The sequence below is a fragment of the Falco punctatus genome (assembly GCF_963210335.1).
Source record: "Falco punctatus genome assembly, chromosome: 3".
Lineage (NCBI taxonomy): Eukaryota > Metazoa > Chordata > Aves > Falconiformes > Falconidae > Falco > Falco punctatus.
The window spans coordinates 41179134-41205314 of NC_137582.1; the positions used below are offsets into that span (position 1 = coordinate 41179134).

Genomic DNA, 26181 nt, shown 5'->3' on the forward strand with positions numbered 1-26181 from the left:
CCTGTGACTTTACCTCTCTTGAGTCTTTCTTACAATCGCCACAATTTGTACAACCCATAGATCACATTCTCCCCTCAGGTGTGTTAGGGCAATTTAATCTACTTCCCTGAAGTATAGAAATGCTCAGTTGAGGTAGTATCATCCATTACTTCCCATCATCGTGGGTCAAGGTGAGTTTGGCTACTGAATTTAATGGGAATTAGAGTAAACTGTTTAATTTCTCAAAATCGTGTTCAACTAGAAATAGTTTAATGAAAATGTTAAAAGTTATATACAGATAAATATCCCCTATTTGATAAGTCAAAATACAGCCTAATGGATTAATTTAACTTGAAAAGAATGTGGACTCCATCTCAGTTTGTCAGTATGTTTGTACATGGCCCCATGCTTGACATTTTAATTAACTCTCACCCTTTAATTTACAGGACTGTTACACTGGAGAAGAAACAAGTGGGGGAAAAAAAAAACCCAAAACTGTTAAAAAGTAAGAATGGACTTGAAGGGATTTAGGTCCTTCAGGAGAAACATCTATTTCAATTTGTCTAAAGGCAGAGATATGTTTTTTACTTTCTGAAATTGGCATACAGGCAGGTTGTGAAGAGCTGGAAAAGAGTGGAAAAGTATGTACTGAAGGCAAAGAAGTACCTGAAATAAATGGAAGAGCTTGAAGCAATGGCAACTTTTTTGTTTTGTTTTCCGATTTAAGAAGTAAGAAAGGGAGGAGGAGGCCTGGACTGCAATGTTCACCTTTATAGTGCGGGGGGTGGTGGTGGAAATAATCAGTGGCCGCGCTGCTTCCATATGTGGACCAGCTTACCAAATAGAGCAGGGCATTCGTTAGATTCAGATGCCTGTACATGATGCCTGATGCAGGGTTTCAGTTCATACCTCCGGGGCAGGCAAGCAAAGAGAATGCTCCACCACTGTTTGCACTGACTCCATACCTGAAGTACCAGCCACACGGAGTCAGCCCCATGCTTCCTCTGCCACAGGTAATGAGGCGGGCACGATGTGCACAAGCGCTGATTTTAGGGACGGATAATCCGAGGTCCCTGGGGTCAGGTGCCACAGGCGTAGCAGAGCTTCTCCCAGAGTAGCGTTCCCATGCTCTCCTCGACGCCTTGGCTCACTCTTTGCCTTCTCCACCAAGGGCAGTGATGGATCTCCCAACGCGGTGCCGAGCGGGGTCAGGCGACTCCCGCGGCCCGGGGATGCGGCAGGTGCCCACCCGTCCTCGCGCTGCCGGGAGCGGCGGGGCTGCCAGCCAGGGCTGGGGGTAACGAGCAGCCACCCCTCACGTCCCGCGCACGGCAGGGCGCCGGGATCCTCAGGGCCCATCCTTCCCCTCTCTAACAATACCGTCCTTCTTGGGGAAAAAAACCCAAACCAAACCAAAGCCAAAAGGCGTGGGGGTGGAGGGCGGGGGTGTGAGGGTGAGGCCAGCGGCGCTCCCGGGGTGCCCCGGCGAGCCGAAAGCGGCGGGGGGCAGCGGGCGGCGCGGCCGGGCAGGCGCGGTGCTGCCGCCGGGAGGAGGCGGAGGAGGCGGGCGGTCGAGCCGCGCCGGGGAAGTTTCCTCGCCGCCACCTCCCCGAAACCCCTCCCCGCCCAGCGCGGCTCCGCTCCTCGCAACTTACCGCCGGCCGCCGCGCCTGGGCAGCCGCCGGGCCCGCGCCGCCGCCCCGGAGGTCCCGCGGAGTAAGTGCGCGTCGTGCCGAGCCGTGCTGCGCCGAGCCGGGGGCCGGGGCGGCGGGGCCGAGGCTGCCCGTCACCCGGAGCCAGCGCCGGAGCCGCCGCCGGCGCGGGGTGTCCGGACACGTGGGTGCGGCGGGGGACGGGCGGGACGCGCCGTATGAGCCGCGGGCGCTGCGCCGCTGCGGGTGGCTGCGCGGGCGCGCAGCGCTGAGGGGCTTGCGGCGGGGAGGGAGGGGCGAGGCTGCGGGAGCCGCGGGGGGTGGGAGGGGAAAGGGCGGCAGAGCTCGGGAGCCCGGCGCCGCGGGAGCCCACGGTGCCGGCCAGGAGCTGGGCGCGCGTTGTTGGTGGCAGAGGGTGCAGGTGTGCGGGCGCTGCGCCGCGGTGAGCGTGGCTGCCGTCACCCCTGTCCCCGGGGCCTGCCGGCTGCGGGCACGGCAAGTGTTTGGGGAGGCGTCCGGGCCGCCAGCGAGGAGAGGGCAGCTCCTCCTCCGTCGGACGGGGAGAGGCGGCCGGTGCCGGGTCACCGACGGCGGTCCCATCGCCCGCACTGCCCGCACCGCACCGCACCGTACCGCACCGGTGCCCCGGGCACGGCCCCGCTGGGGCGGCCGCCTCCTCGCCGGGAGCCCGCTGACTGCCGGCCTCCGCGGGGTCGGGGGAAGGCAGGAGGGAAGGAGAGATGTTGTCCGCTCCCCACCCTTCTCCGCACATCCCAGCGCCTTGTTCGGGACAAGGAGGGTGCCGAGCAAGGAGGGGGCACACCCGCAGGTGTCCCTCTCCCCGGTTCGCCTTCTGAGGTTTCGTTTTGCCAGCCTAAGCCCTTCGACAGGATTGTTGGACATGGCTAGTCACGAGATGGGTTCTGTCTGTGGTGGTGGTCTTGGAGGCAAAGCTTATTTTTGGCTGGAAATACTCTGTTCTTTGAAACCGTAATTGAAAAGGCAGTTTTTCTATCACAGAGTCAAAGATCAGAGTTTTCTTCAATTATTAAAACATAACATCAGGCTCTTTTTTTTTTTTTTTTTTTTCTCTTCCTCTTTTAGGCTGTAAGGAACATAGTGTTGCATTTAAATTGCAAAGAGTAGCTCACATTGACTTTTAGTAGCAAAACACTTTCATGGTTACATGTGCTCTAGCAAAATGCGGTATGAACAGCAGCACTGGACAGTTGCTACGTTTGAAGACTCACACTTTCCACAGTATTTTAAAATAAAAATATGGTTATAAGAAGAGAAATCAGCCATTCGGTGCTGTGAGAAGTTCTTTAAAAAGCAAATGTGGTGTGTGGAAAGTCCCTATGAAACAATTTCCAGATTAGAGCTGTTCGTTCTCTGCCAAAAGCTGTGTAAGCATGAACCATAATGAGGGTAGCTGTAGGATCACAGAGTAGTCATGGAGCAGGTAGTCTGGGTGCACCAGAAAATAAAAGACAGAGGGCAATGTGTGTGAAAATGTCCCTAATTGAGGACTGCAGCTCATGGAGGTAGCTGGCAGATCTTCTGAAGACTAGTCTGGATACACTCGCCACAGATCTGTGTCCTAGCTTTCAAGCATCTTATTCTACCATAGATTTCAGTGTAAGGTAAACTGCAAGTATCTGCATCCTCAAACAAACTTGTAAAATTTGTGGACTAGTCTTTGTGACTGGTTCAGCAGTCTTTAGAATTGTAGAATTTGTAATAGCATTGCTGAAAATGTTTACTACCCATCTAAGTAGAAACTAAGTCACTGGTTCCTGACAGCTGTGTTACTTATTCCAGGCCTGATGTTTCACTTCTAATCTTCTTCATTAGCTTCATCTTCCTGTGTAAACTCAATTGTAAAAAGGGTAGAGAGGAAAAGGAGGGAGAAGCAAGTCACTCTTTTGCTTGTTTGTTGCTCTGCCCTTGTTGCACTGCAATTTCTGTCACCATGGGCAAGGACTCTGGCAGGAGCATTTTCAAAATCTTCAAAAGTAATTTGAACAGTTTCTCCAAGTCATCTGGAAACTGAGAGCCTCTTGCATCCTTTGCATTTGGAGAATTTTAGGCTGTTTTCATTCTTTCTTTCATTCAATTACTTAAGTATAGGATCCCAAAATATTATTGCTCACCTTTCCTTCTAGATTTAGAGAAAGAGAGGGAGAGTGATACAAAATTAAGAGATTAAATTGAATTAAGAGGCTTGAGTTTTTTCCTTCCTTTTATTTTTACAATTTTTATCCTTGAATATTTAATCGGATATATCAAATATCATAGGGTAATGATTTCCTAAATGTCTGGACGCTTTTAATGGTCTTTTACCTTTTTCTTTTTTTTTAACCTCTTTCTGACGCAGCATGTTCTGTTGCTCTGTCTCAGAGTGCTAATCCTACTGCATGGCCATAGAAAGTAAGATGGGAATTTACCATCCCGTTCTACGGTACAGGTCAAGCTCCCATGGAAAGGCTTTAGCAGTTGGACCGAGAAAGCCTTGCCCGAGTTTGGTGGTGTGACAGTGAGCTGGAGTTGCCTGGGAGAGGCACCCACAGGGGCAATCGTTGGGGGAACCTGGGGGGCAGCTGCTGCCCCATACCCAGGGCAAGCCCCCAGGCAGTGGGTTGGCAGCGCAGGCAGAGGATGCCGCCACCCCAGCCCACCACCCAGGGCCCCCGCCGCGCTGGGCTGCTTGGAAAAATCACAGAGGTGAACTCCCACCATGTGAGGTAGGTCTGCATTTTTGCAGCTCCCCTAATAATGAAGTGAGCTAGGAGAAAGCTCTTTTTATTTATAAGAACGGAAATTGTGTGTAAAGTCCTTAAAATCAAGGAGGCCACAGCTGGGTACTTCATCTGCTTTTAAAAGTTTTTCCAACTCAAAGTTGTTTCTCTGTCCTTTCTATGCTGTTTCCATAGCGAGTCACACCTACTGCCACTTTAGGCAATTGGCCTAATTCCTGAAATTTCAGAACTTTAATTTCTCTGCTCAATAGCTTGACCTCTTTATCATCTGAATATTGAAAAGGATTGCACGGTTTTGTGTGAACAACGTTTTGGGTTTTAGCTTTTAGGTTGCACTGGTCTCAGAGGAAAGTGAAACATTATCTTCAGAATGTTAGTGTAGTTCACTCTTCACTTTCTCCTTTATTATGAAATATTATTTATTATAACTTAGTTATAGCATTATTTGAGAAATGAAATAATAATTTATCTTTTATAACAAATTGTAAAAATTATGTTATATGGATAACAGCTATTTTCTGTTATGTTTTCCACACTTAATATATTACTATAGCCAGTAATATATAACAATAATTACAGTTTTATCTTGAGCTGTGATGGTGGAAAAGATTGCAAGAGTATTAATTAGGATAAGCAAACTTGTAAGAAGTGTGGCTGTTGCTAGAGGACAGGTTGATTTAATGACTTCAACTGTGTTTGCCCTTGTGCATTTTGTTTTGTCATATATGTACCTAAAAATTGTTCTCATTGGTGGATGCAGTTTGGAGAACTGAAACTGAATACTGCTGTTTGACTAAACTCAGTGCATTTTTTTGCTGACAAAGAACACATAATACGTCTTTGTGTAGTTGTGTAAGCAGAACCTATTTATCAAGGTTCCCAATCCCTAAGTTTTAAGTTTTTATTATGTTAAAAATAATGAGTTACTGAATGCATTTTCATGAAAACGCAGTCTGGCAGAAATTGGAGGAAAAGAATGTAATCTGTCAAGCAATAGATATGACAATGACAATGACAATGACAAAGACAAAGTTGAACAAACCAGCATTTAAAAATGGGGTTTAACATTGTTTTCCAAGGAACTGAGAGTCCCACAAATGCTCTTACAATCATTTCCTTCTCCTCCCCTCTAATATTCGCACCAATTGTCCAAATTTGGCAAAGATTTATTGGTGGGTTTTTAGTTTCATAAGAAGTGACTGCTGGCTGGAGAAGAGAGCTCCTAGCCAGTGCCTCCTCCCTTGACCCATTTGGAGCGCGGACAGCCCCGTGGGAGCCGGCAGCACAGACCCTGGGATTACCCCTGAGAAGCAAGAGCTTGAGGATGTAGCACAGAAATGTGAAGGAAAGCTGGCATCGTTGTTAGGTAAATTTCTGTTTTAAAATTAACTTTCAGTTAGTGAATTGTTGGTATTTCTGGTCGATGTGGGTCAGAAGGTATGTGGGTGACTAAAGGTGCAGCTGGGTGCTTGCTGGCACCCTTAAGGGTGCTTGCAGGATAAAAAAGCAAGCAAACAAACAGAAAAACAACCGACCAAATGTAAATGGCTACAGATGCTTAACCTGATGTGGTGCCTTTAAATATCCCATTGGACATCACATTGACAACTTTGACAGTTCAGTGGTACAGCCTTCTGGATTTCTCAGGCCTAGGACCATTCATTCTCTTTCATTTGCACTTTAACAGAGGTTGAAAGAGAACCCATTCTCATAGATGAATCCGAATGAAGAAAATAGACTACTTGCACCTACTGGTGAAACTCGCATCTACTACAAGTAGGTACCTTTACTGTATGACGAGAAGCAGAAGTTTTGTAGATAGAAAATGTGGATTCTGGCATTTGATGACAGAATCACAGGGTCACAGAATGGTTGAGGTTGGAAGGGACCTCTGGAGATCATCTAGTCCAACCCCCTGCTAAAGCAGGTTCGCCCAGAGCAGGTTGCAAAGTCTCCTGTTAAGACTGGAAATAAGACACTTCTTGCATTATGTGAATGTTGTGACTTAGCAAAAAAAATGTTGGTTGACTTTGACAGACGGGAAGTTTTCTCATTGTATGGCAGGTAAATAAGAAAGCAGCATCTTTAGCCTTATTGTTGACCATGTCAGGAAGGTCACTGGTACACGCGTTCAGTTGGAGTTGGTCCGTTGTGAATGCTGGAAGTGCCACTTGCCCAGAGATGCTGGAGCTGTGGCTCTGTGCCACACAAGTGCAGCTTTGCTGCTGTCATGGGCAGGGTGAGCCCAGAGGCAATTTGGTGGTTCTCGCAGAGCGTGGGACCTCAGTCAACCCTAACCCAGTGCTTGGGTGGGAGATGCCAAGACTTTGGCCTGTGTGTGTCCCAGCTGAGTGTTAGCTTTCCATAGCCAGGGTGACTTGCTTACAACCACGCTTTCTGTAACCCATCCTATCTGGGTGTATTTTTCTGCTGTCTGGGATAACGTGGGTTCCACTGCTGAAAATACTGCTGGTAGTGTTTATTACTTGAATGCTTTTGTTAGCTTGGGGGAAGCCCTAGGCTTTAATGAAAGTTATTACAATTTCAGACTCAAATGTATCTGATTTATTTTAAAAAATGAATAAAAGTTTAAGAAGCTGATTAAAACATAATTTCACCTAGAGGAAAATTACTTTTAATTGCTCTGTGTAAACCTTAAAACCTTTACATGTGACTTGTATTAATTATAACTAGCGAACTTTTACTTGTTTGCACTGAATTATGCAGAAGCAGTACAGTTGTTTGTTGTTAGACCACAAACTTTTATAGACTGCATGTATTTTACAAACTACTTTAAAAGCCCATGTAAAATAATAAGTAATGCCTTACCTTTAATCTAAATTTATAATAGGTGTAGAAAGGCTTCCTAGAGCATGTATATAATTATTACTCATTAGAAAAGTTGTACAGAACCACATGGGTTGAATGTTTGCAAAGCATCTTACACTTCTTTCCTGAGCTAGGTGAGTATCCCAGTTGCATGTTATGATTCATAGCTCAACATTTTTCTTGTATGTATTTCATATTCTTTATTAACCTGACGCTTAGCCCAATAGTGTTCATCAATGGATCCCCTCACCTTTTGTAGAGTGTTTGACACATAAAAAGCAGAAAATGGGTGTATTGCCCAAAAAAATAATGACAAAGGAATTGGCTGTTGCATTCTGGTTTTGTTCTCTTTGTTAACGATACATAACTAAAACCAGAGAAATTAGAGATTCTTGTAACTTTTTGATAATAAAGATCCCATGGAATGCTAAGAGCAAAATTGTTCAATCCTTGTTTGAAGCACAGAATTCATGTTGTAAATGGTAATTTTATTAAATTCTAAAAGCATAAGTTTCCCTTATGTTTTCACAATAAAATATTCTGTATTTCCTGTCCTATACTATTGGCATATATGTTTGCTGAGCAGTTTCAACCTACATTTCAGATACAAATAAAGTTGATCCCACTGGGTAGTTTAAACATCATATTAATTTTGTAGGTCATTTAAAAATAAATTCTGGCAAGCAGGTTGCCAGTATAATTTCAATGTTGTTCTACAGTTTGACTTTTATGTGTATTTAATATTCAATGAAAAATACGATCTTTTGCTATGTTTGGAGTGCTCTGCTTTTAGAATAACATTATTGCTTTAAAATTATATATGTGTGTGTCTCCCACTTTGGCCCTTTGTGGACCTTCCTGACAGAGTGTTCTTTTGGGTGCCTCTGCCAGGGAGACACTGGGCAATCCAGCCATGTCTGGCCCCGCATTTCGTACCTGATGCACACACTCACCAGGGCCTCCTGGCTGTTCTCAGGTTAAACCGTTCCTGACCATGGCAGGTGAAGGAAGCAGCACCAAGACTTTGTCAAGACAGTCTCTGAACCAGTTATATTTCAGTTTTAGAACTGGTAAAAGCAATGGCAAATTATTAACCTCATTTTTGCAGTTCTCCAGTTTTAAACTTTTACCCTTCCAGGTGCTTTGGGAGTTTTGGCCACTGTGTTGTCGGGTTTCTTTTTCCACTTCAGGAAACATTTCTTTGCATTTGACCAAGTCTCCTCCAACATCAGGGGACCAGAGAGTTTTCTGAGCTTGCTGAAATTAGCTGCCAGGAGATTCCCATTCTTTGGTAAACATGCCAACATCTTTTCATAGAATTGTAGAATGGTTTGGGATGGAAGGGACCACAAAGATCACCTAGCTCCAACCCGCCTGCCATGGGCAGGGACACCGTCTGCTATACCACATCACTCAAAGCCCCATCCAGCCTGGCCTTGAACACCTCCAGGGATGGGGCATCCACAGCTTCTCTGGGCAATCTGTTCCAGTGTCTCACCGCCCTCACAGGTGGTGCAGTTTCTTCCTACTATGTAATCTAAATTTACCCCCTTTCAGTTTAAAGCCATTACCCCTTGGCCTGTTGCTATAAGCTCTACTGTATTGTCCATCCCTATCTTTCTTCCAAGCCCCCTTCAAGTACTGGAAGGCTGCTATAAGGTCTCCCCGGAGCCTTTTCTTCTCCAGGCTGAAAACTTTTTTTTGCCTTTGCTTATTTCTTCAGGTGAGAATTTTCTGTTACTGTCACTCCACTTTCTTCAAATAGCTTCTTCTGAATGATTGTGCAAATCAGCAACATTTTTCTAGGTTGCTTCCACTTGAATGGAAGACATCCCAGGTTAGCAATTTAAGTTAGCAAATTATTCATAAATGACTTGGAGAATGAGGTGAATAGCAATGAGAGCAGACTAGTGAAGAATTGTGCAAGGACCTGATGAGTCAGGTCATTAGACAATAAAATGACAAATGAAATTCTGCAGAGATAAATGTAAACTGCTAAACCTTGAGCAAAATGGTTGTAGCTGTACGTGGAAAGCGATGGGCACTGAGCTGCCCCTCACTGTTCAGAAATGAGATCTTGGCATCAAAGGTAATTCCAAAAAATTTGGTGCTCGGTAATGCCCCCCAAAAATAAATGTTAAGAATTGTTAAGAATCCAAAAAGTTTACATGGGTTCAGGAGGAGGATGGACAAACACTTGAGAGCGCCGTATTGAGGGCTGCTAGAGAGAACTCCATCAGGCTCAGGAAATCCTCTGAACTGAAATAACAGGGAACTGGGAAGATAATGGGGGAAAGGCATGTGCGTGTTCTGTTCTTGCTCTTCTGTGTCCAGTTATGCCTGTTGTTGGAGACAGCACCAGGAAGATTGTTGGTCTGAACCAGTACCGTGGTCCTTGTGTTCTCGACACCTTTCTCTTGTTAAATTTAATTGTATATGGGAGAAAGTGACACAAAGTATTGTCAAATGGTTTCTTCAAGACATACTCAGGCTTACAGTGTTGTGCAATTTTATAAATATAATTAGGATGCAAAAAGTAGTACAGATGTATTTCCCAGGCTGTCAGTAATATCATTTGCCTGTGGTGTATTCTTTGTGCTTATAGTGTTTCCTTCCTCTCTTCTTTCTTGCATCCTTGTGCTCGTGAGTCTCCTCTTAATCTGGTCCAGCACCCAGTGAGATTTCTGTGTAGGCAGATGAGACCTCATGTTTCCTTACCAGAAACATTAATTTTCAATGAAATAAAAAACATTAAGTAAAGACCATAATTTTAGATTGTAATTGGTTTTTTATTATTATTTTAATTGATTTTGTTTTCTTTTCCTTTATTTTAAAGTTAAAAGTGATCACCTAGATAGCCAAAAAATCTAGATAGTTAATTTATGTTACTGACTTAGGAAGAGTGAGATTACTTTGCTGCCAGCCTGGGCATCACAGTCAGTGCCATGGGTTTTATACGTGCCTGTCCAAGACACCAGAGTGCTTGTTCTACATTTATATGAAGGAAGCCTTACCAATAAATCAGTGAGCCTGAAGTTTTTCAGCCCTGTCTTCCACAGGTTTACTCCAGCCACTAGTCCTGACATTGCATGCATTTCTGCTCAGTGGTATTAGAAAAAAAGGTCTGTTGAGGTGGACGTGGATGTTTATGAGGATGCAAAAGTGGTGACCTACTTTGTGTGCTGTTGTTGCAGAGTGTGTTACCTGCAGGCTGCATACCCACGGAGAGGTCTGGGGCTGGCCCAGAGTCTGTGTTTAGGTCAGTGTTAGCACTGCAGTTGGTGTGGGGTGTCTTCCAGCAGATGGGTATGTTAGGTCCTGCACATCTGGGCACCTATCTGCTTTACTGGAGTCCCTGAGGCTTGCTGGAACGCAGGATGCTGTATTGCATCTGCAGGCATTCCAGGCTGAATCAGAGGTGGTCTTTGGTCACAGCACTGGAATTAATTGTTTATAAAGCTGCTGAAAGGTCCCTACTAAATTTCATTTTTAAAAAATATCTTTCCCTCTTCCATTTTATTTCCTTCCTCTTTTTCTTTTTTTTTTTTTTTTTCTTTTTGGTTTTTAGCTGTTGCATTTGGCAAGTTTCTTTCCTAGCATTTGGAAATAATTGTTTTCTAAATGATACCCAGGTTATCTGCCAAATTTAACACCTTAAAAGGAAGCGGAGGTGGGGGACAAGGGACCTACCTGGGAACGGAGTGAATGTAGTGAGCCTTTACCAACTGCTAAAACGGAAACTTCCCAAGTATAGCACCTAAAATCAAAACCATCGAGTTCCCTAATATTAACTGTAAAATACCACATGTGATCATCTACATGGTAAAAAAAGACCATTTAGTCCAGCCTCATAACCTCTTCCTTTCTTTCTCTACCAAATGATAAAGCACATGTGGGTTTCATGTTTTTGTTTTTTTTTTTTTGGTTTTTTTTTCCTAACAAATGAGTATGGTTTGGGGAGATACAATTTTGTCTAGGTGTTATTAGAAAATCCTACCAGTTCCTGAGAAAGCATGGTCAGTCTGGCAAACTTTTTTTTTTTAAAGAAAAAAAAGAAAGTAAGAGCAAAGTAGTATCCACTGATGACACCAGAAGTGACCTCATCTTGGAGACTCTGCAATGGTGTAATCACCAGGGTTCTAAAGCAGGAGCAGTTTTGCTGGTGGCACAGGAACAGGAAAAGTTTAATCCCTTCTCCTTGGTGATGGAAGGGGTAAGGTAGCCCAAGGTATTGTTGTGTTCCTGCTGTTTCTGATGGCAGCAAGCATCGGTGTGGGCTCACTGCCACTGAACGTGCGTTACGGCAGCCCTGGGACAGCTCTGGGATGCGGCTGTTGGCAGCAGGGTAGGGCTTGCGCGGGAAGTACAGAGCCTTTATGGAGACCAGCTCAGCAAGCGTAGGAAATCAGGTTCCTTGTCCTTAAACGTAAGTGTCTGTAAGTGCTGAGAGTCAGCCGTGGCTAGTTACTTTTTGGTCACCCTTGTGTCTGGTGCTGTGTGTGCAAGAGCTCACCCCCCACCAGTACCTTCTAGCCCTGAGAGGTTATTTCCCAGTGTCCCTGACTGCCTTTAACATCTGCTTGCCAGGCAATGGGCCACTCGCTTGTGTCAGTTTTCAGGTGGGCGCTCAGATGGGGACAGCCCTTGTGAGATAAGGAGCTTCTTGGAGCACCTGGCCACCCCCCCAGCCTGGCTGGGGAGCAGTTGGCAATCGCCCTGCACCGGGCCGCAAAGGCACACGTTCAGATCCGTGTGTGGGGGGAAAAACTGCACGGCGTTGGCTAATGTTTCAGAAAGAAGGGAATAAAATCCCTCGTAAACCACCTTCTGTACTTTCTTGCTCTTTGTGCCCTTTTTTTTGTTTGGTGTGTTTTTTCTTTGGTTTGGGTTTTTTTTTTTTTAATTCCCTTTAAAATGATAAGAGCTGTTTGGAAAAGGGGGCTGCTGGTTATCATGCCTGGTGCAATAGTATTCTTTAATTGGTAGGGCTCTAGCTGCTACCATCGTGTATTTAATAATAATAATATTTAACCAAGCAAATGACTTCCAAAGTAGTAGAGAAAAATGAAGGGGATATGTACTTTCATGACTTCCCTCCAATTTAGATCTTGTCTTTTTCAATAATTTGAGGTATTTTCCTTCATATTCGATGACATGTTTTGCATATAACAACTTCTCTGTAATAGATACTGTATGTAATTTAGACGTAATTTTTGATACATTAACAACTCCAGGGAATTTAATTAGTTTTTGTAAAGTATTACTAAAAGTTAAAATTAACCTAGGATGACAATTCTAATAGGGATAACTAAGTTGCTGTCATTTAAAAGTTGAATTTTTCAAAATTAAAATTACTTAATTACGTTGTAAATCAGCTGTTCCATATTAATGTCTAAGCCCTCATGTTACTGCTAGCTTGATTCTGCTGCCAGAGGTCTCTGGCATCTGCTGAGAAAGACAAGTCTTTGCCCCTAAGAGTGTGTGTGGGTATATATAGGACCTTTTCTTAAATCTCTTTTGCAGTGACTTGGAGGGCAGAATATGTCAGAGCAGAATATGCAGCAGTGGGTTTTTTGATGCTGGTGTGTTATAGGAACCTCTCCCAGAGAGGGAGAATGTTCCCTACAGCAGCTACTGCAAGCTAGGTCACCTAATTATGCTTGAACTGCGATATACACTAAAACATGTATGCTTTTTCCTTATGGGCTTTAATAGAAAATGCTTTTTAAACGTAGACAATTACCAGTCTTGGTAAAGTTTTCTTTCCATTAGTAAAGAGAGCACTGCTGATCTGAAAAGCTGTCAGGTCATCCACATACCAGCATTATATCAATTGACTTTTGAATATTTTTTCCATTAGAAAAAGCTCCATTTTATTCCCTCGCTGAAGTGGCAGACTTTCAGCTTGTGCGGTTTTTCCATTTATTGAATTTTGCAATAAAAGAGTTTTTGAAACAGATGTCAGTCATTGCTTAGGAGTGGGGCATTGTTAGAGAACTGTTTTCTTCTGCTCTTTGCTGTTAATATTTTTTTTAAAGTCAGGAGAAATTCTTGTCCCTATTTTTAATTGTCACTTTTTAAAGCCTTGAATAATTTTCTAACCTATAATTTGGTGTCAGAACAAACATGAACACCAAACCCTGATTTCATAGAAATATTTCAGATTGGCCATTGTTCTCAGCAGGAGTGGGACTGGATTCGATCTCTCAATTGTAAACCAGAAAGAAGGGAGTGGATGCATTACAGAGGCATGGTTCATATTAGCATCTTCCTTAGGGTGTGGAGTGAACCTGTTAACACTTTCTTTATGTTTATATTTTATAGAAGTAGCAGAATGTGTGCAATGAGTAGAGTCCAGTATGGACTTATTGTGCACAGAACAACTGGGCTTGAAGGGATTTTTTTTTTTTTCTTGCAAGAATCCCATTCAGGTAGAAAGATGCAGAATAAGGTTTTGCATCCTGATCCTAAAATATACGTTTCATATACAGAAAGGCTTTAAGACAAATTGAATACCTTCAGACCATTGGATCTTCACTTATCATAGATAAGCAAAGTGCTATTCACATTTCTATGTGTATAATGTGTAACTTTAGATAATCAGATTTACATTTTTATTATTCTTTAGCAGACTGCATTTGCCCCATGTCTTTAAACAAAAACAAGCCAATTTTTCTAACAAGGGTTTTAGTTGGGTTTGTTTGAATTATTTGAATGATTAATTCTGAATTTGAAGAAGGTCACAGCATTTTATTTTAAAGACAATTGCCCCTGTAAGGAAACCATATTTTGAATTGATGTCTGTTTAAGGGCTCATCCTTTGTTAATTCACCTCAGCACTTCAGTGTTATTTTTAGCATCAAAGAACACCGCTTTCAAAGGTGAGAGAACACAAAGCACCCCGTATTTATAATTTATAGGGGCTAGGACTGTGACCTAATGTAAACTTGAAGAGATTTAGTATAAAAATATCCTTAGCTTGAGGGCAACATTTTGGAAACTTTGTGGATTTTCTTTTTTATCCTGGCTCAATCTGCAATCATATTTCTTTGTTACTATTTCCTCTTAGCATTAAAATACAATTGACATTGATAGATATCAGGGAGAAGCTGAACTACACAAAAAAAAAAAAAAGAAGAAAAAAAGAAGATATGTTGTTGGCACAGAAAAAGCAGCAGTAGAAGAGTTCCTGGCTGCCTTTTATTTGTCTGCCGACAGCGAGCACAGCGGAGCTCTTGCTGCCTGCTTTTGGCTCATGTGGATTTGCAATAAACAGCTCAACTATATATTTATTTTTAAGATTAATTCATTTCATCAAAGCTAACGGCTTCTAACTTGTTTCATTAGCTAATGGAAAGATGCAGATGTAAAGATCATCTCTTAACTTCATGCCAACACATTAACACAGCAATGTGGTGCTGTCTTTTCCACAGGTATGTGTGTGTACTAGGACTCCCTGAACCCCACTGTAAATAATAGTCCATATATAATTTGGAAGAAGAAATCTTCAATGGAAGACCCCCAGGGAATAAATGGGAAGTCTGTAAGTAAACAACTTGTCAGTCCTGAGAAAAAAGTTATGGCTTTTAAAATGGTAATTACTTTTGTTGCAACCAAGTGGCTGGAAAGTTTTAGAAAACTACATGCACTTCTAGTGATTGGAAGCAGTGAGCGGTGAAATTCATTGAGAGGTGGAGGCTTATGCTAAAGCTACAGAAAATAGGTATAGATTTAAAAATGTTTGTCTTTAATGAATGATTCATATTACAAAATGATGGTTTTTACTTTCCTTAAGAAATATTCGACTTGCTGGCATTTCTGTTGCTAACAGTTTGGTCTGTTAGAGACTTTTCATCCCATTATTTGAAGTTATTTCTCTTCGCCTGTGTGAACATAGGCAAGTACAGCCTCTGGGAGAAGCGGGTGCAACTCCTAGCTGTGGCCTTATGAATAGTAGCAATATCTGTTTCTTTAAAAAAAAGTGTCTTTAGCAGCATTGCTGTTTCTTGTAAATGCCTGTTTATAAAGTCATAATAGTAAGAAATTTTGCAAACTATCAGACACGGTTAATAATGTTTTAAAATAATATTTCATGCACGGTCAAATGATTAGTGTCTGTTACAGATTTGTTAGTTTGTGATATCATTCTTGGCACTCGGTGAACATCAAAATGCTACATATATGTTTTTATTCTGGATTGTTTTAACAGAAACAGTGCACAATGAAATTTCCTTATTTTTACCAGTTGTAAAATAACTCCAAAACCTACTATTTAGTAAATTTGATTAGATTTTTTTTCCTGCACTTTTTTTCTGGTTTGTTTATTTTCTACATTTGACGGTACTCTGCATCATCTCTGCCTCTGTATATCCAGTTTCGCCAATGCTTGTGTTAGTTTTTCACATAGCAACAGAGGAGAAAGAACCAAGGCACCTAATAATAAGCCTGTTGTGTTGCATGTTTTTGTTATGCTTCTCCTCTAGTGTCATTTTTACTGTCTGAAGCAATATGGCTTTGATTATTTTCCAATGTTCATTTGTTCCACAGTCTGTCTCTATGCGTACATTTGGGTATTTATCCATCGCTGCTACAGCAATGTGTGGAAAGGACCAATTCACTCCTAGAGAAGGGGGGTGGCCATGGTTACTGCCTGGTGCTAAACAGGGATGGTCCTGTTTGTAGTTGCAGTCCCAGAGTTTTCAGCACCACCCAAGCTCAGTCCCCTCGTTCTGCGCAGGCTCAGGCTTTCCTCTACGCTTGAAAAGCCTTTTCCCAACACTGTGGGGATTTTCTGTGGCTTCCATGGCAATACTGCCTCTCTGTATGTCTGGCATAGGCTGGGCTTTGGGTGCTGCTGTGGGTTTGGGTCGGATAATTGTATGCTGGAGCTGTATGTTGACAAATGTGACTATCACTTGTCATAACAGGAGTATTAAGGGAAATATTTGTTCATAGTTTGGCACCACCAGCACTCCTGTCGGGGTTATTCATTCCATTCCTTTTTGTCACCACTTAGTCCAGAGAGCCTGTAAAACACTTAATCTGCTCAGGCTTTCTTTTCACATCGTGCAAGTGGGTGGTAGGCATGGATGCTATCCAGATTATCAACATCTAAACCAGTAACTGCTGAATAGCCTTGCTGCATTGACAAGCACTTAGGCTTCTGTAATGGCAGGGACTGAATGGCCCAAAGGTATGTGACACAGGGGATGTACCACTGTGAGGTGTGACTCTTCTGCTTGCTGTGTCATTTGGTAGGTTTAAAATTGGGGTATTAAACTTGTGAATCAACTCCTGCAATTAGGTCTCACTTCCATTCATTCATAATTGGACAGGCTGCTGCATTCGCATCAGTCAGTTGACCAACATGGAGATTTCTTAAAAGCAGTAGTCAGAAAGCAAAAAATAGTCTCAATGAAAATAAAGAAGATGGTGTGAACACTTTGTTTATTCTGCTCTGTGTGTGTGCATACAAGAAAGAAAGAAAGAAAGAGAGCAAGGGTAAGGGATAGATTAACACTCTTCAATTACAACACAGAAACCAAAAGCTGTTGGGATTTAAGATCCCAAACACGTTATGACTCTTAAAACCTGGTGGTAGTCCATAGGAAAAGAGGAAAACTTTTCTACGAGTGCCAGCTGAGAGGTACTTTAAATTTGGAACGGGCCAATGCAAACTATGCTGTGGAAGCAATTTCAGGGACATGTGGGTAAGGGAGGAGCTTTATTCAACAATTGAGAATCGAAGGTGTATAATGTTTTTGAAAGATAGAGCTGGATGGGTAACAGCCAGTACCAGAGAAGGAGAAGGAGAAAGGAAAGGAAAATGAAAAAACTTTGTCAGACAAGACTAAGAGTAGATGAGTAAGTACTTTGCCAATGTCTTTGACCAAGATTTCTCTGTTGAGAAAGAGTGGGAATGCAGCCCGTCAATGTTGACATGTACAAGAGGATGTCATAATAAGCCCAGTAGGGTAACGTCTGCTCTCTGTTACATTCATACATCTGAGAGGGGATTCTAGCATCTAAGCAACACTTTAATCACTTGGAGAAATTGTCCTAATGGTGCTGTCATGTGTTTGGTTCACATTCTGTGGGACCTGATTTGCAAACTTGTGCCTGCAAACTTGAATGCTACATCTGCCCCTGCCTTTCTGTTACTAGGTGTCTGAGAAAGAAGTGTTTAACACAGATTTGGGGCTGGCTAGACAGAGGATATCAGTGTATTATGCTCCCTGAAAAAGTCACCGATGTTCAGTTTCTTTCTTTCCAAGTCCAAAAATGGCTTGCTTGCTAATGATTTATGCACCTGTTAAAGATGGTCCACAGGTGTTTTAGCAAGCTAAAACAAGTGGTCCATTATTTTTAATCTGTATTTCTTTATTAGTAAATTGGTTGTTGATTTCAACCCTATTTGTCAGTGAAGCAGAGATCTCAATGATAACCAAGTTGTTGTAAATTCATACAGCTGGGCTGCCTCAGTGACTGGGGTGTTTCTTCTCAAAGATTGTTGAAATGCTCTGCTGCTCACCTCACCCATCTTCCTGTGGGTGTTTTTCTTCACATGATTGACTTCGGAGCAAACACTAGCAAAGTAATATTATTTGGCTTGCTACTGAAATCTGCAGGTCTGATACATAGCCGGCGTGTTTACACCTTGAAGTGCCATGCCTAGGGTTGCATCTCACCCCAGATTTGATATACTGGTGCTCCAATCTCCATTTGAGTTTGTAAGCCCAGTTCTTCACCAGCTTGAGGGGGCTTTTCTGCCTGCCAGTCATTTGCAATGAGTCCCACTGCTCACACATGCCTGAGAAGAACGAACCACATCTTGTTTTAAAAATTTTAGAAAACGTCAGTTTGGATGTTAGAGAAATTCTGATCGTAGGGAAACTGAGAATGGGTAACAGTACATCTTATACCAAATCAATTTCCAAAAATTGCTGTAAAATTGTTGTGGCTTACATTTGTGATAGGCTAAATCTCTGCCAGTCCCAAACTTGGCTTTGGCGTGAATGTGTTGCCCTGGAAACCCTCTAGAAGCCCTAGAAATGTGACAAACACTGATAATCAGAAGATTCTGGTGTGATATGCTTGGTGTAGGTATATACCTGGGTTAGAGGTACCCTGATGACAAGTTTTAAAAAACCTCCAAAAGGGCATTGTAGAGGTAAGCAAGTATTTTATTTCATTTGATTTGCCTTTTGATTTTTAAAAAATACATGTGGTGGGGTTTTTTTATTGCAAGCTTCAGCACAAGGAAGTTTTCACAAGTAAATATGAGCATGTTTACAGCAATTACTAACCCTCTGGGAATATTTTGGAGGGTATTTCTTCACCATCAGTCTGTTTTTGGTAGCAATATTAGGTTATTATATAGCATAAAATGCTTTTCATTCCTACCCCGTCCAAGCTTACAGTTGAAAATTCTCATTGCAAAATTGTACACCAAGAGGTATTTTCAGCATTGAGTATTTTTGATGGTGGACTTTGCCCATATGGAAAACAGAGCGAAGACTCAGAGGCCCTCTCAGCAGTCAAGTTAGATCCAAACAGCGCGTACCCAATGAGCCAAGAGAGGAGGTGCTCCTCATCTGCTTCAGCAGTTAATCTTCTCCGGTTCCCCCCGCAGCCCCCAGACCTCAGCTGGCGGGCGGCGCTTTGGGCAGGCGGGTGCATGCCTCCAGCTCCTTGCTCCTCCCTGCTGCTCGCCGGACACCGCTCTCCTGCTCGCCCCGTGCCATGGGTTGGAGAGCGGCACTTGCACCGACAATTCACCTCATGCCTCCGCTAGTGGAAAGACACAGAGCGAGTTGCTGGTTTCAGCAAGAAAAACAGTGGAGGGGGGTGGGGTGGGGGAACCCAACCCAAAAAACATCCAGCACCTGGCTGCAGCAAAATAATGAATTTTGCAGCAAACATGCGAGATTCTGTGGAATCTTGGAAAAACGCCAGACTCCACGACCACAGAAATGCTGAGTCCATGGGGCCCAGAGAGCAGGGCTGGGGCAGTTCACATCTCTCCCTCTTTGTTCCAGGCTCCTCGCAGCCTTGCCGAGGCATCGAGTTACAATCCCTTCACATTTTCAAGGTTATCTTTGCTACCAGAAGGGCTAGGAGGTTCATTTTGTTTCCAGGCGAGCTGGGATTCGGCGGCGTGGCTCTCCAGCCCCGGAGCGGTTTCAGGGACCATCACCACAGTGGTGGCATGGCTGTGCCTGTGGGCATGGCTGGTGACAGCCAGACCTCTGGGTTTGAACAGCATCGCGGGCAGTGTGTTTGTCCTGCTGTCACATTACCTGTTTGTCCCATTAGGGAGCAAAGTCTATGAGGAAAATGGGTGAAAATGCAAGTGGTTTACCTTTGGTTGAAAACTCATAGCATTGTCACCTGTGAAAGTCATGTATATTGGTGCTGCCTCAGTTTCTCTGCACGGCTGGCACAGCACTGTACTTACTCGCTTCTGCGTTCCCTTGCTAGTCTGAAGAAATGTGTAGCACTTCCCTTATGAAAGGCTCTGCAAGGCAATAACCAACAAGCACCATGCAATTGCAATCTGTAACTAAGCCTACAAAATGTGGTTGCCCGCACCCTTCCCATTCACTCCCCTTCCCCCCTCTATCTGCAGTTGGTAGGATATTGGAAACATAAGCCACAAAACCCACTTACAACACTCAGTAAGTGTCAAAAATAATGAACACCCCGAACTAGCTGATGTATTTAAATTCACCAAACTGAAATGAGCTGCTGCTAGGCAGTCTATGGTAACTGCTCTATCAGTAGTATAGTAGATTTTTTTCTACTATAGTAGAAAATAAGTAGAATTTTTTTTTCTTTAAAAATACTGAAAATACTCCTGGAAATTGTAAGCTGTGGACAGTTTGAAGAACGTACCTTATTTGCTACAAACTGTTCATTCAGCGGGGTTTGCAGTAACACCGTGGAGGAATCCTTGTGACTTGAAACATACTTTTCGTAGCTGGTGGCAGAAACCCTGCAGCGCCATAGACAACGATGCTTGCAGCACTGGCAGAAGTACTTCTACCCACAGCTTGTAGTGTTGGGCATATTCGTCCTTGCAGAACCAGAGCCTAGACACAGCATTCATTGGGACTCTTATTTTTAATGAGCATTTGTTATTTTCTGCCAATGACAATGGCAGCTTATCCCACTGCCAGTGTAACTCTTGGTGTGTTTTCCTCACATGCTGCACATCAGCGCTGACCTTATGGTCCCAGCTTTAGGAGCAGGACAGAGACCTTTCAAGGACTTTGTCTGGTCTGTCAACAGAGGCCACCACTGATTTGGCTACAAATCCTTTTTTCCTCAGAGAATTGGATCTTTGTCCTTGTTACGGTGTGAGGCATTTTTAATCACCTTACAAAAACAGGTATATAATGGGTATATAAAAAGTACACAATCCATCTGACTCTTTCCAGCTGCTATATACATGCACTGTATGTATACTGTTCTGCGTGAAGTCTCTTCTTGAAAATCTCGATGAAGTTGTAGCTTAGCCCTTAACAGTAAAAAGCAAACTGCTAGTGAAGTTTATTTTCTTTTTTACTAGGTTTTCTGGACCATTGTTCCGCTTGAGGAGCCATGTTTGTTAGTTTTGGCTCTCTGACTTTTCTTCCTTAAGGATAAACTCTCCTTAGGCAGTTGTACAACTATGCACTAAAAGACTGCATAGCAGTTTATTCACAGCCCAAGCTCCAGCAGAATTCAACTGTGTGACTTCCTGGCTTAAGCAGGGGTGCATCCGTAATGTAAATACCTACTTGATTTTGTGGAAAACCAGGAGGTTTTTTGTTTGTTCTTGTAAAAGATTCCTGCTGGAAGCTTAACTTTAAAGTTGGCATCCAGCCTTCTCTGCTGTGACTCGGATACTGATCTGATTTTGTGCTTTCATGGACATTTTTATATTTTAAAATTTTTAATTCAACATTAGCTTTGCTTACAAGCTACAGAGCAGAATAAAATCACATTACAAACATTGTAGTATTAGATTTTATCACCATTTATTTCTTCTTGTCTGCCCAGGGATTTCTACATGTTCGGTAGAACTAATTTGCAGTCAGACACTGAGGTCTTCTAGAAGGCCAGCAGGCTCCACAAACTAATTTATCCAAATAACCAATCCCTCATAGGCCAACCATAGAAGGACACCAAAATGGCCTAAGCAGGCAAAGCCCCCTTTTGAAGTCTGGAATGTTTTGACTGACTTGAAACAGGCGGCAGGAATGAAGGGATAATTTTCAGTGACCCATGGGACTTTTTTGCCATTTTCAAATATTAGGTAAAACAAAGAGAAATTGCTTGTTCTAATTTAGAAAGACTTAGCAATCCGGAAGGTAACCAGACTCAGAACTGAGGACTAAGGTAGAGAGCTGAAATTTACTCAATGCATTGAGGGTTTGTGTCTGGGTATATAGTATTTACACACCCAGTCATGCATGCACTGCTTTACTTACACGTGCACATACCTAAACTGTTTTTTGAATTTCAGTTTTGTAGCAAAACTTTGGTATGGAGTGTATCTGTGCAATATTAAATGAACTACCTGAAACACTGTTCTTAAGTACACATTGTTTTTCTTGAAGCAATCATTGTTAATTAGAAGGATGTGTTTCTGTTGCTTCAAAAGCTGGGATACTCAATCAGATGCCAAGACTTCCATGCCATACCTGTTTTCTTGCACCCCCTGTCCTGGTGCTATTTGAGTAAATGTGGAAATAAGTATCATTTAAAAATGAATTTTCTAGTCTAAAGTAGTCTTGCAGACGAAAAGAGGGTATTTTGACGCATACATAAAAACACTTTTCTATGAACGCTGCTAGGGGGAGAGAGAGAGAGAGAATGTGAGTATTTAGGAACAAAACGAAAACATTACAGATCAGCTACTTCATGTTCAGCTCCTGGAATGTTTATCTTAAAGATAGTATGGAGCAATCTCACAGGTTGTCGCAACTTCTTTAGAGACATGCTCTTGTAAATTTTGTTTCAAATTTACCATGCAGATGTATGTGGTAGGTCCAGCCCTGTGTTTAGCAACACCAATGACACAAACCAACTCCAGCTCGCAGCTTTGTCCCCATGACATTGACTCACAGGTAAGCTGGAGTTTCCTAACAGAAAGCGTGGTCTGTAAGGAGGAATTGCTAAGCCAGTAGTGAAGCTTCTCTACCCATGATTAATAGAAGTATGTTTCCTCAAAACAGTATTTTGGCAAGAATTTCGGTCACCAACTCACCCTTTTCCTTCTGACATCTTTGGTGGTTCTTGGGAGCTGTAAAGATGTAACACTCACGGTTAAGGGGGAGGGTGAGTGTCAGCTCCGGAGCACTTAGCTCTGGTGAAGTCTTAGGGATCCGTAGAGCATTGCCGTGGGGCTCACCTCTGTGTCCTGACAACTTTATGGATAGCAATTTTAAGCTGGCAGTTTAAAGTTGACACTTAGAGCCCTGTGGTACTTGGTTAGGCTGTAGCTTTTGCTGGTATCGCTCCTACATACACAGCAGACTCCTAGTTTTGGTTTGTTATTTTACATGGGATACTGAAATACAAGTTCCTCCCGATTTCAGATTTCTCTGAAATATTTGTGCTTCGTATTGTCCTCCGGTAATGGACAAATATGACAGAGTGACAGAGGAATCCTATTTAAGTGCAGTTTTCAATCTTACATATACTGACCTCAGATTAGTGGATTTCAGAAACATGATGTTTAAATTAATGTTATTTTGATGTGAGTGTATAGATGTGTGTCTATGTGTGTCTGTGTGCATGGAATGTATTAGATTAAATTAAGTTATGTTCCAGCTTTTACTTGAGGAATATAATTTTGTTAGTAGTTAATAATGTTAATGCCATGATTTTCTCATATTATGTTTACATATATGGCTACGGTAAAATCAAATTATATTTGCTGGGGGTAAGATTAGTCAGTCAAGGACCTGTTTACAACAGGAGAAATTAAAAGTTCAGGGTTTGTAGGAAAGAGATGCTTCTCTATTTCTGCCTGCTATGCTTTAGCAGTGTTGTCTAGACTGTCCTAGAAGTCACAGACTCACAGGTCTTGCAGTCCGTGTGCATAGCACAGCAGCAGAGCCTGGCAGCGAGTGGGGTGGCTTTGTCGGGATTTCTCATCAATCATGTAGAATTTGTTATTCTGACATTTTGGCATTCAGAGCCTTATACTCTGCCACCAGCACTCACATAGGGTGAACTTTCCATTGTACCAACAATGCACCTATGCAACTGCATAGTGCAGCAGATGGGAGAAAATCTCTTTCCAGCTCCTGTGGTGATCAGCTCGTACCCTGAAGCACAGGATTTGATTATCCTGATTATAATTTGCAGAGTTATAAGTGTTGTTAACGGTCATGAGTCAGTGAATGAAATTGCTTGAAGATAAAAAATATCTTGTTCTTTTCTCAATCTGTTTTGAAAGAATCAAGTAGGAGAGTAAGTAATTTCAGGCACAGTTTCACACTGTCCTCATGCAGAGGACATTTCAAAATATAAGCAGAGTAATTTTAAAATATGTTACATTTGGGAAAAATGGGGATTAAAAGATAGCTTTTAGAGTAAGCACTGCTTGGGTGCTTGTAGATTCAGGCATTTGCTCTTGCTGAATGTGTGTTTAGTACTGTAGGTATTTTTAGGAAAGTAAGCACGATCTATTTTTTATTTTATTTTTATTCTTAATAATTGGACATATTTTTCATGTTTGACCACCCTTTTAGGCCTGTAAATAATTTAAAAGATCTAAAAGTATCTCTGTATTCAGGATCAACTAGTTAAATGCTTATATGCCTTGATTTCACCTTCAGTTATTTGTACATAAAAAAAGAATCTAAATTTAGGGATGGCTTGTTTCACCTCTATTTTTCTACTCTAGTTTGAAGCATTAGCTTTTTTAGGAGCAAGGTTTATTTAGGCTGATAGGTACATCAGATTTGTGTCATTTGCAACAATATTTTGGAAAGGGAGAAGGTGTAAGATCTATGCTTTATTTTACTCTGGTTTTAGTAAGGCATTGTAAAAACTAAGTGGCACATCAAGCAGGTTTATATAGTGCAGACACTGCATAAATCCTCTGCTCAGTCCCTGGAAGGGCTGTACGCTGCCATTACGCTTTCTATAAACAGAAGACAAGCACACTGCCAAATCCTTGCAGTACTGGACACCAGCTCTTTCTGTTCTTAGCTTGTCTTGTTTATTGTTGCTCAAAGACTGTCTTATTTGCCAGTATCGCATCACTTTTGATTGTCCGGAGCAAAGAGTATCTGCCACTTCTTGGTAGCTGGACTCTCCATCTTCTCAATTTCTCCTCCACCTGCAAAATCATTATCTCCAATGAGTCTAATTCATTTGACAGTATTTTGGTCTGACTAAGGAGAGTTAAAGGCAATAGCTACTCAGAAGCAAACACTTTGGGGGCTGGACTGGAAAACAGGAGCCGTTTATGACAGCCTGAAGAACACTCAGATATGGACTGGCAGACAAGAGGGAAAGGTATGTAAGTGCCACTAGATAGGGCTAAACAACATAACTTTGCTTACTGTTCTATGTCTAACAGGGACCAGCAGCAAAATCCTGCCTTTGATAGGATAGTAGATACATCCAAACCATTGTGTAATTAATGCTGTCCTTCATGAACTTACTTTTACTGGGACATGTTTATGCTTTGAGCCTCTGTAGCAATGAGTTCCACAAGTTTACGAGTTTTCTAAGGAGGTCTTTTTGTGCTTTTATGCTTGCTGCCTAATAACTGCAGCAAAAACACGGGGGTGTTGACTTTTGCTGACATGAGAAATAATGAATTGTCAGTCTCTGTTCAGTTACTGCAGTCTCATTCCTGATTCTGTAGACACTTGTTTTCCTGACTCTGAGGTATCTCTTCCAAGCTGAAGAGCCTCGGTTTTTTCCTGAGGCTGCTGCTGATCTTCATGTGAGGGATTCAAGATGTGAGCACTCTGGCTTTATGGTGTTGCCTGTTTTACTCTGTCTTTCTTTCCTAAAGAAATTTAACACTATATCCACCCTTTTGACTGCTACTGGCCACTGAGCTGTTGTTTTCAGAAAATTATTGGCAACAATTCTATGATCTCTTCCGTGGGAACAATAGTTAATTTAGCACTTATCCTTGCCATTCCTTAGTTTGAGTTGCCTTTGACTTTGCATTTATCAATACAGAATTTCACTGGTGCTTGTCACCATGATGGCCGTTCTTTTAGGCAGCTTTACTTTGAGCTGGCCCAAATAGTTTAGCAAATTTATAAGCTTGCTGTTTGCTGTCTCTTCCAGGGCATTTATGTATAATAGAGAGGTCACTTCGGAATTCCACTAGTAATGTTGTGAAAACTGCCCACTCATTCTGTTCCATCCTTTAAATAGTAATTCATGACAGACCTTTTATTTTACCTTGTGACAAATTGTTTAAGAGCTTTTGGCTTGTGAGAGCTTTTCAGAAATCTAAATATACTACATTAAGCAAATCATCCTTATCCAAATAATCGTTAACTCCTTACAGAAACGCTAGTAATCTTGAAGTTATGACTTCTCTTTACAAAGCCATGCTTTCTCTTCCCCATTACATCATATTCCCATGTGCCTACCAATTCTCTTGTTTATTATAGCAGCTATTTGATTGTGCTTCCATTGTTTTGGAGCTCTTGGGTGAACTCTTGGGTCTGGGTGTTTTGTGCCTCTTCATTTTGTTAATCTACCCCAAAGCTTCCTCTGCTAATACTTTGGTTTAGAGTTGTCAAGGTCTTCTCTTCTTGCATAGTGAGTATCATGCGGTTAATTCGTTTAGCTTTTCTGTAATGGCCCTGTCTTGACTGAGCATTCCTTTATTACTACAGACAAATGTTGGCTTTTCAAGTTTTCCATTAAGTTTTGACATTAATCTGAGCCAGTAACAAATGGTTTTTCAGGTTTTTGGTTGTTTTTTTTTT

General features: G+C 42.3%; 2 protein-coding genes across 18 annotated transcripts in view; one reads left to right on the top strand and one right to left on the bottom strand.

Moving 5' to 3' along the window:
* Positions 1 to 2534, bottom strand: part of LOC308061188 (uncharacterized protein) — a gene marked incomplete at its 5' end in the record, with an annotated part of 12343 nt that extends 9809 nt beyond the window's left edge. Inside the window, one exon of the mRNA XM_080380780.1 lies at positions 1635 to 2534. Within this exon, the coding sequence (XP_080236906.1) occupies positions 1635 to 2534 (900 nt within the window). The remainder of the gene's footprint in view (positions 1 to 1634) is intronic.
* Positions 1 to 26181, top strand: part of EYA1 (EYA transcriptional coactivator and phosphatase 1) — a 224575-nt gene that overhangs the window by 55792 nt on the left and 142602 nt on the right. For 4 of the 17 annotated variants that reach the window (XM_080380776.1, XM_080380778.1, XM_080380768.1 and 1 more), the window contains exon 1: positions 2243 to 14762. The exons of 1 other annotated variant lie outside the window; for it this stretch is intronic. In XM_080380776.1, the coding sequence (XP_080236902.1) occupies positions 14730 to 14762 (33 nt within the window). In that variant the 5' untranslated portion in view covers positions 2243 to 14729. Of the gene's footprint in view, positions 1 to 1562; positions 1696 to 2238; positions 24737 to 26181 lie in introns of those variants that run through there. 12 more of the 17 variants (XM_080380775.1, XM_080380774.1, XM_080380762.1 and 9 more) reach the window with 8 other exon arrangements.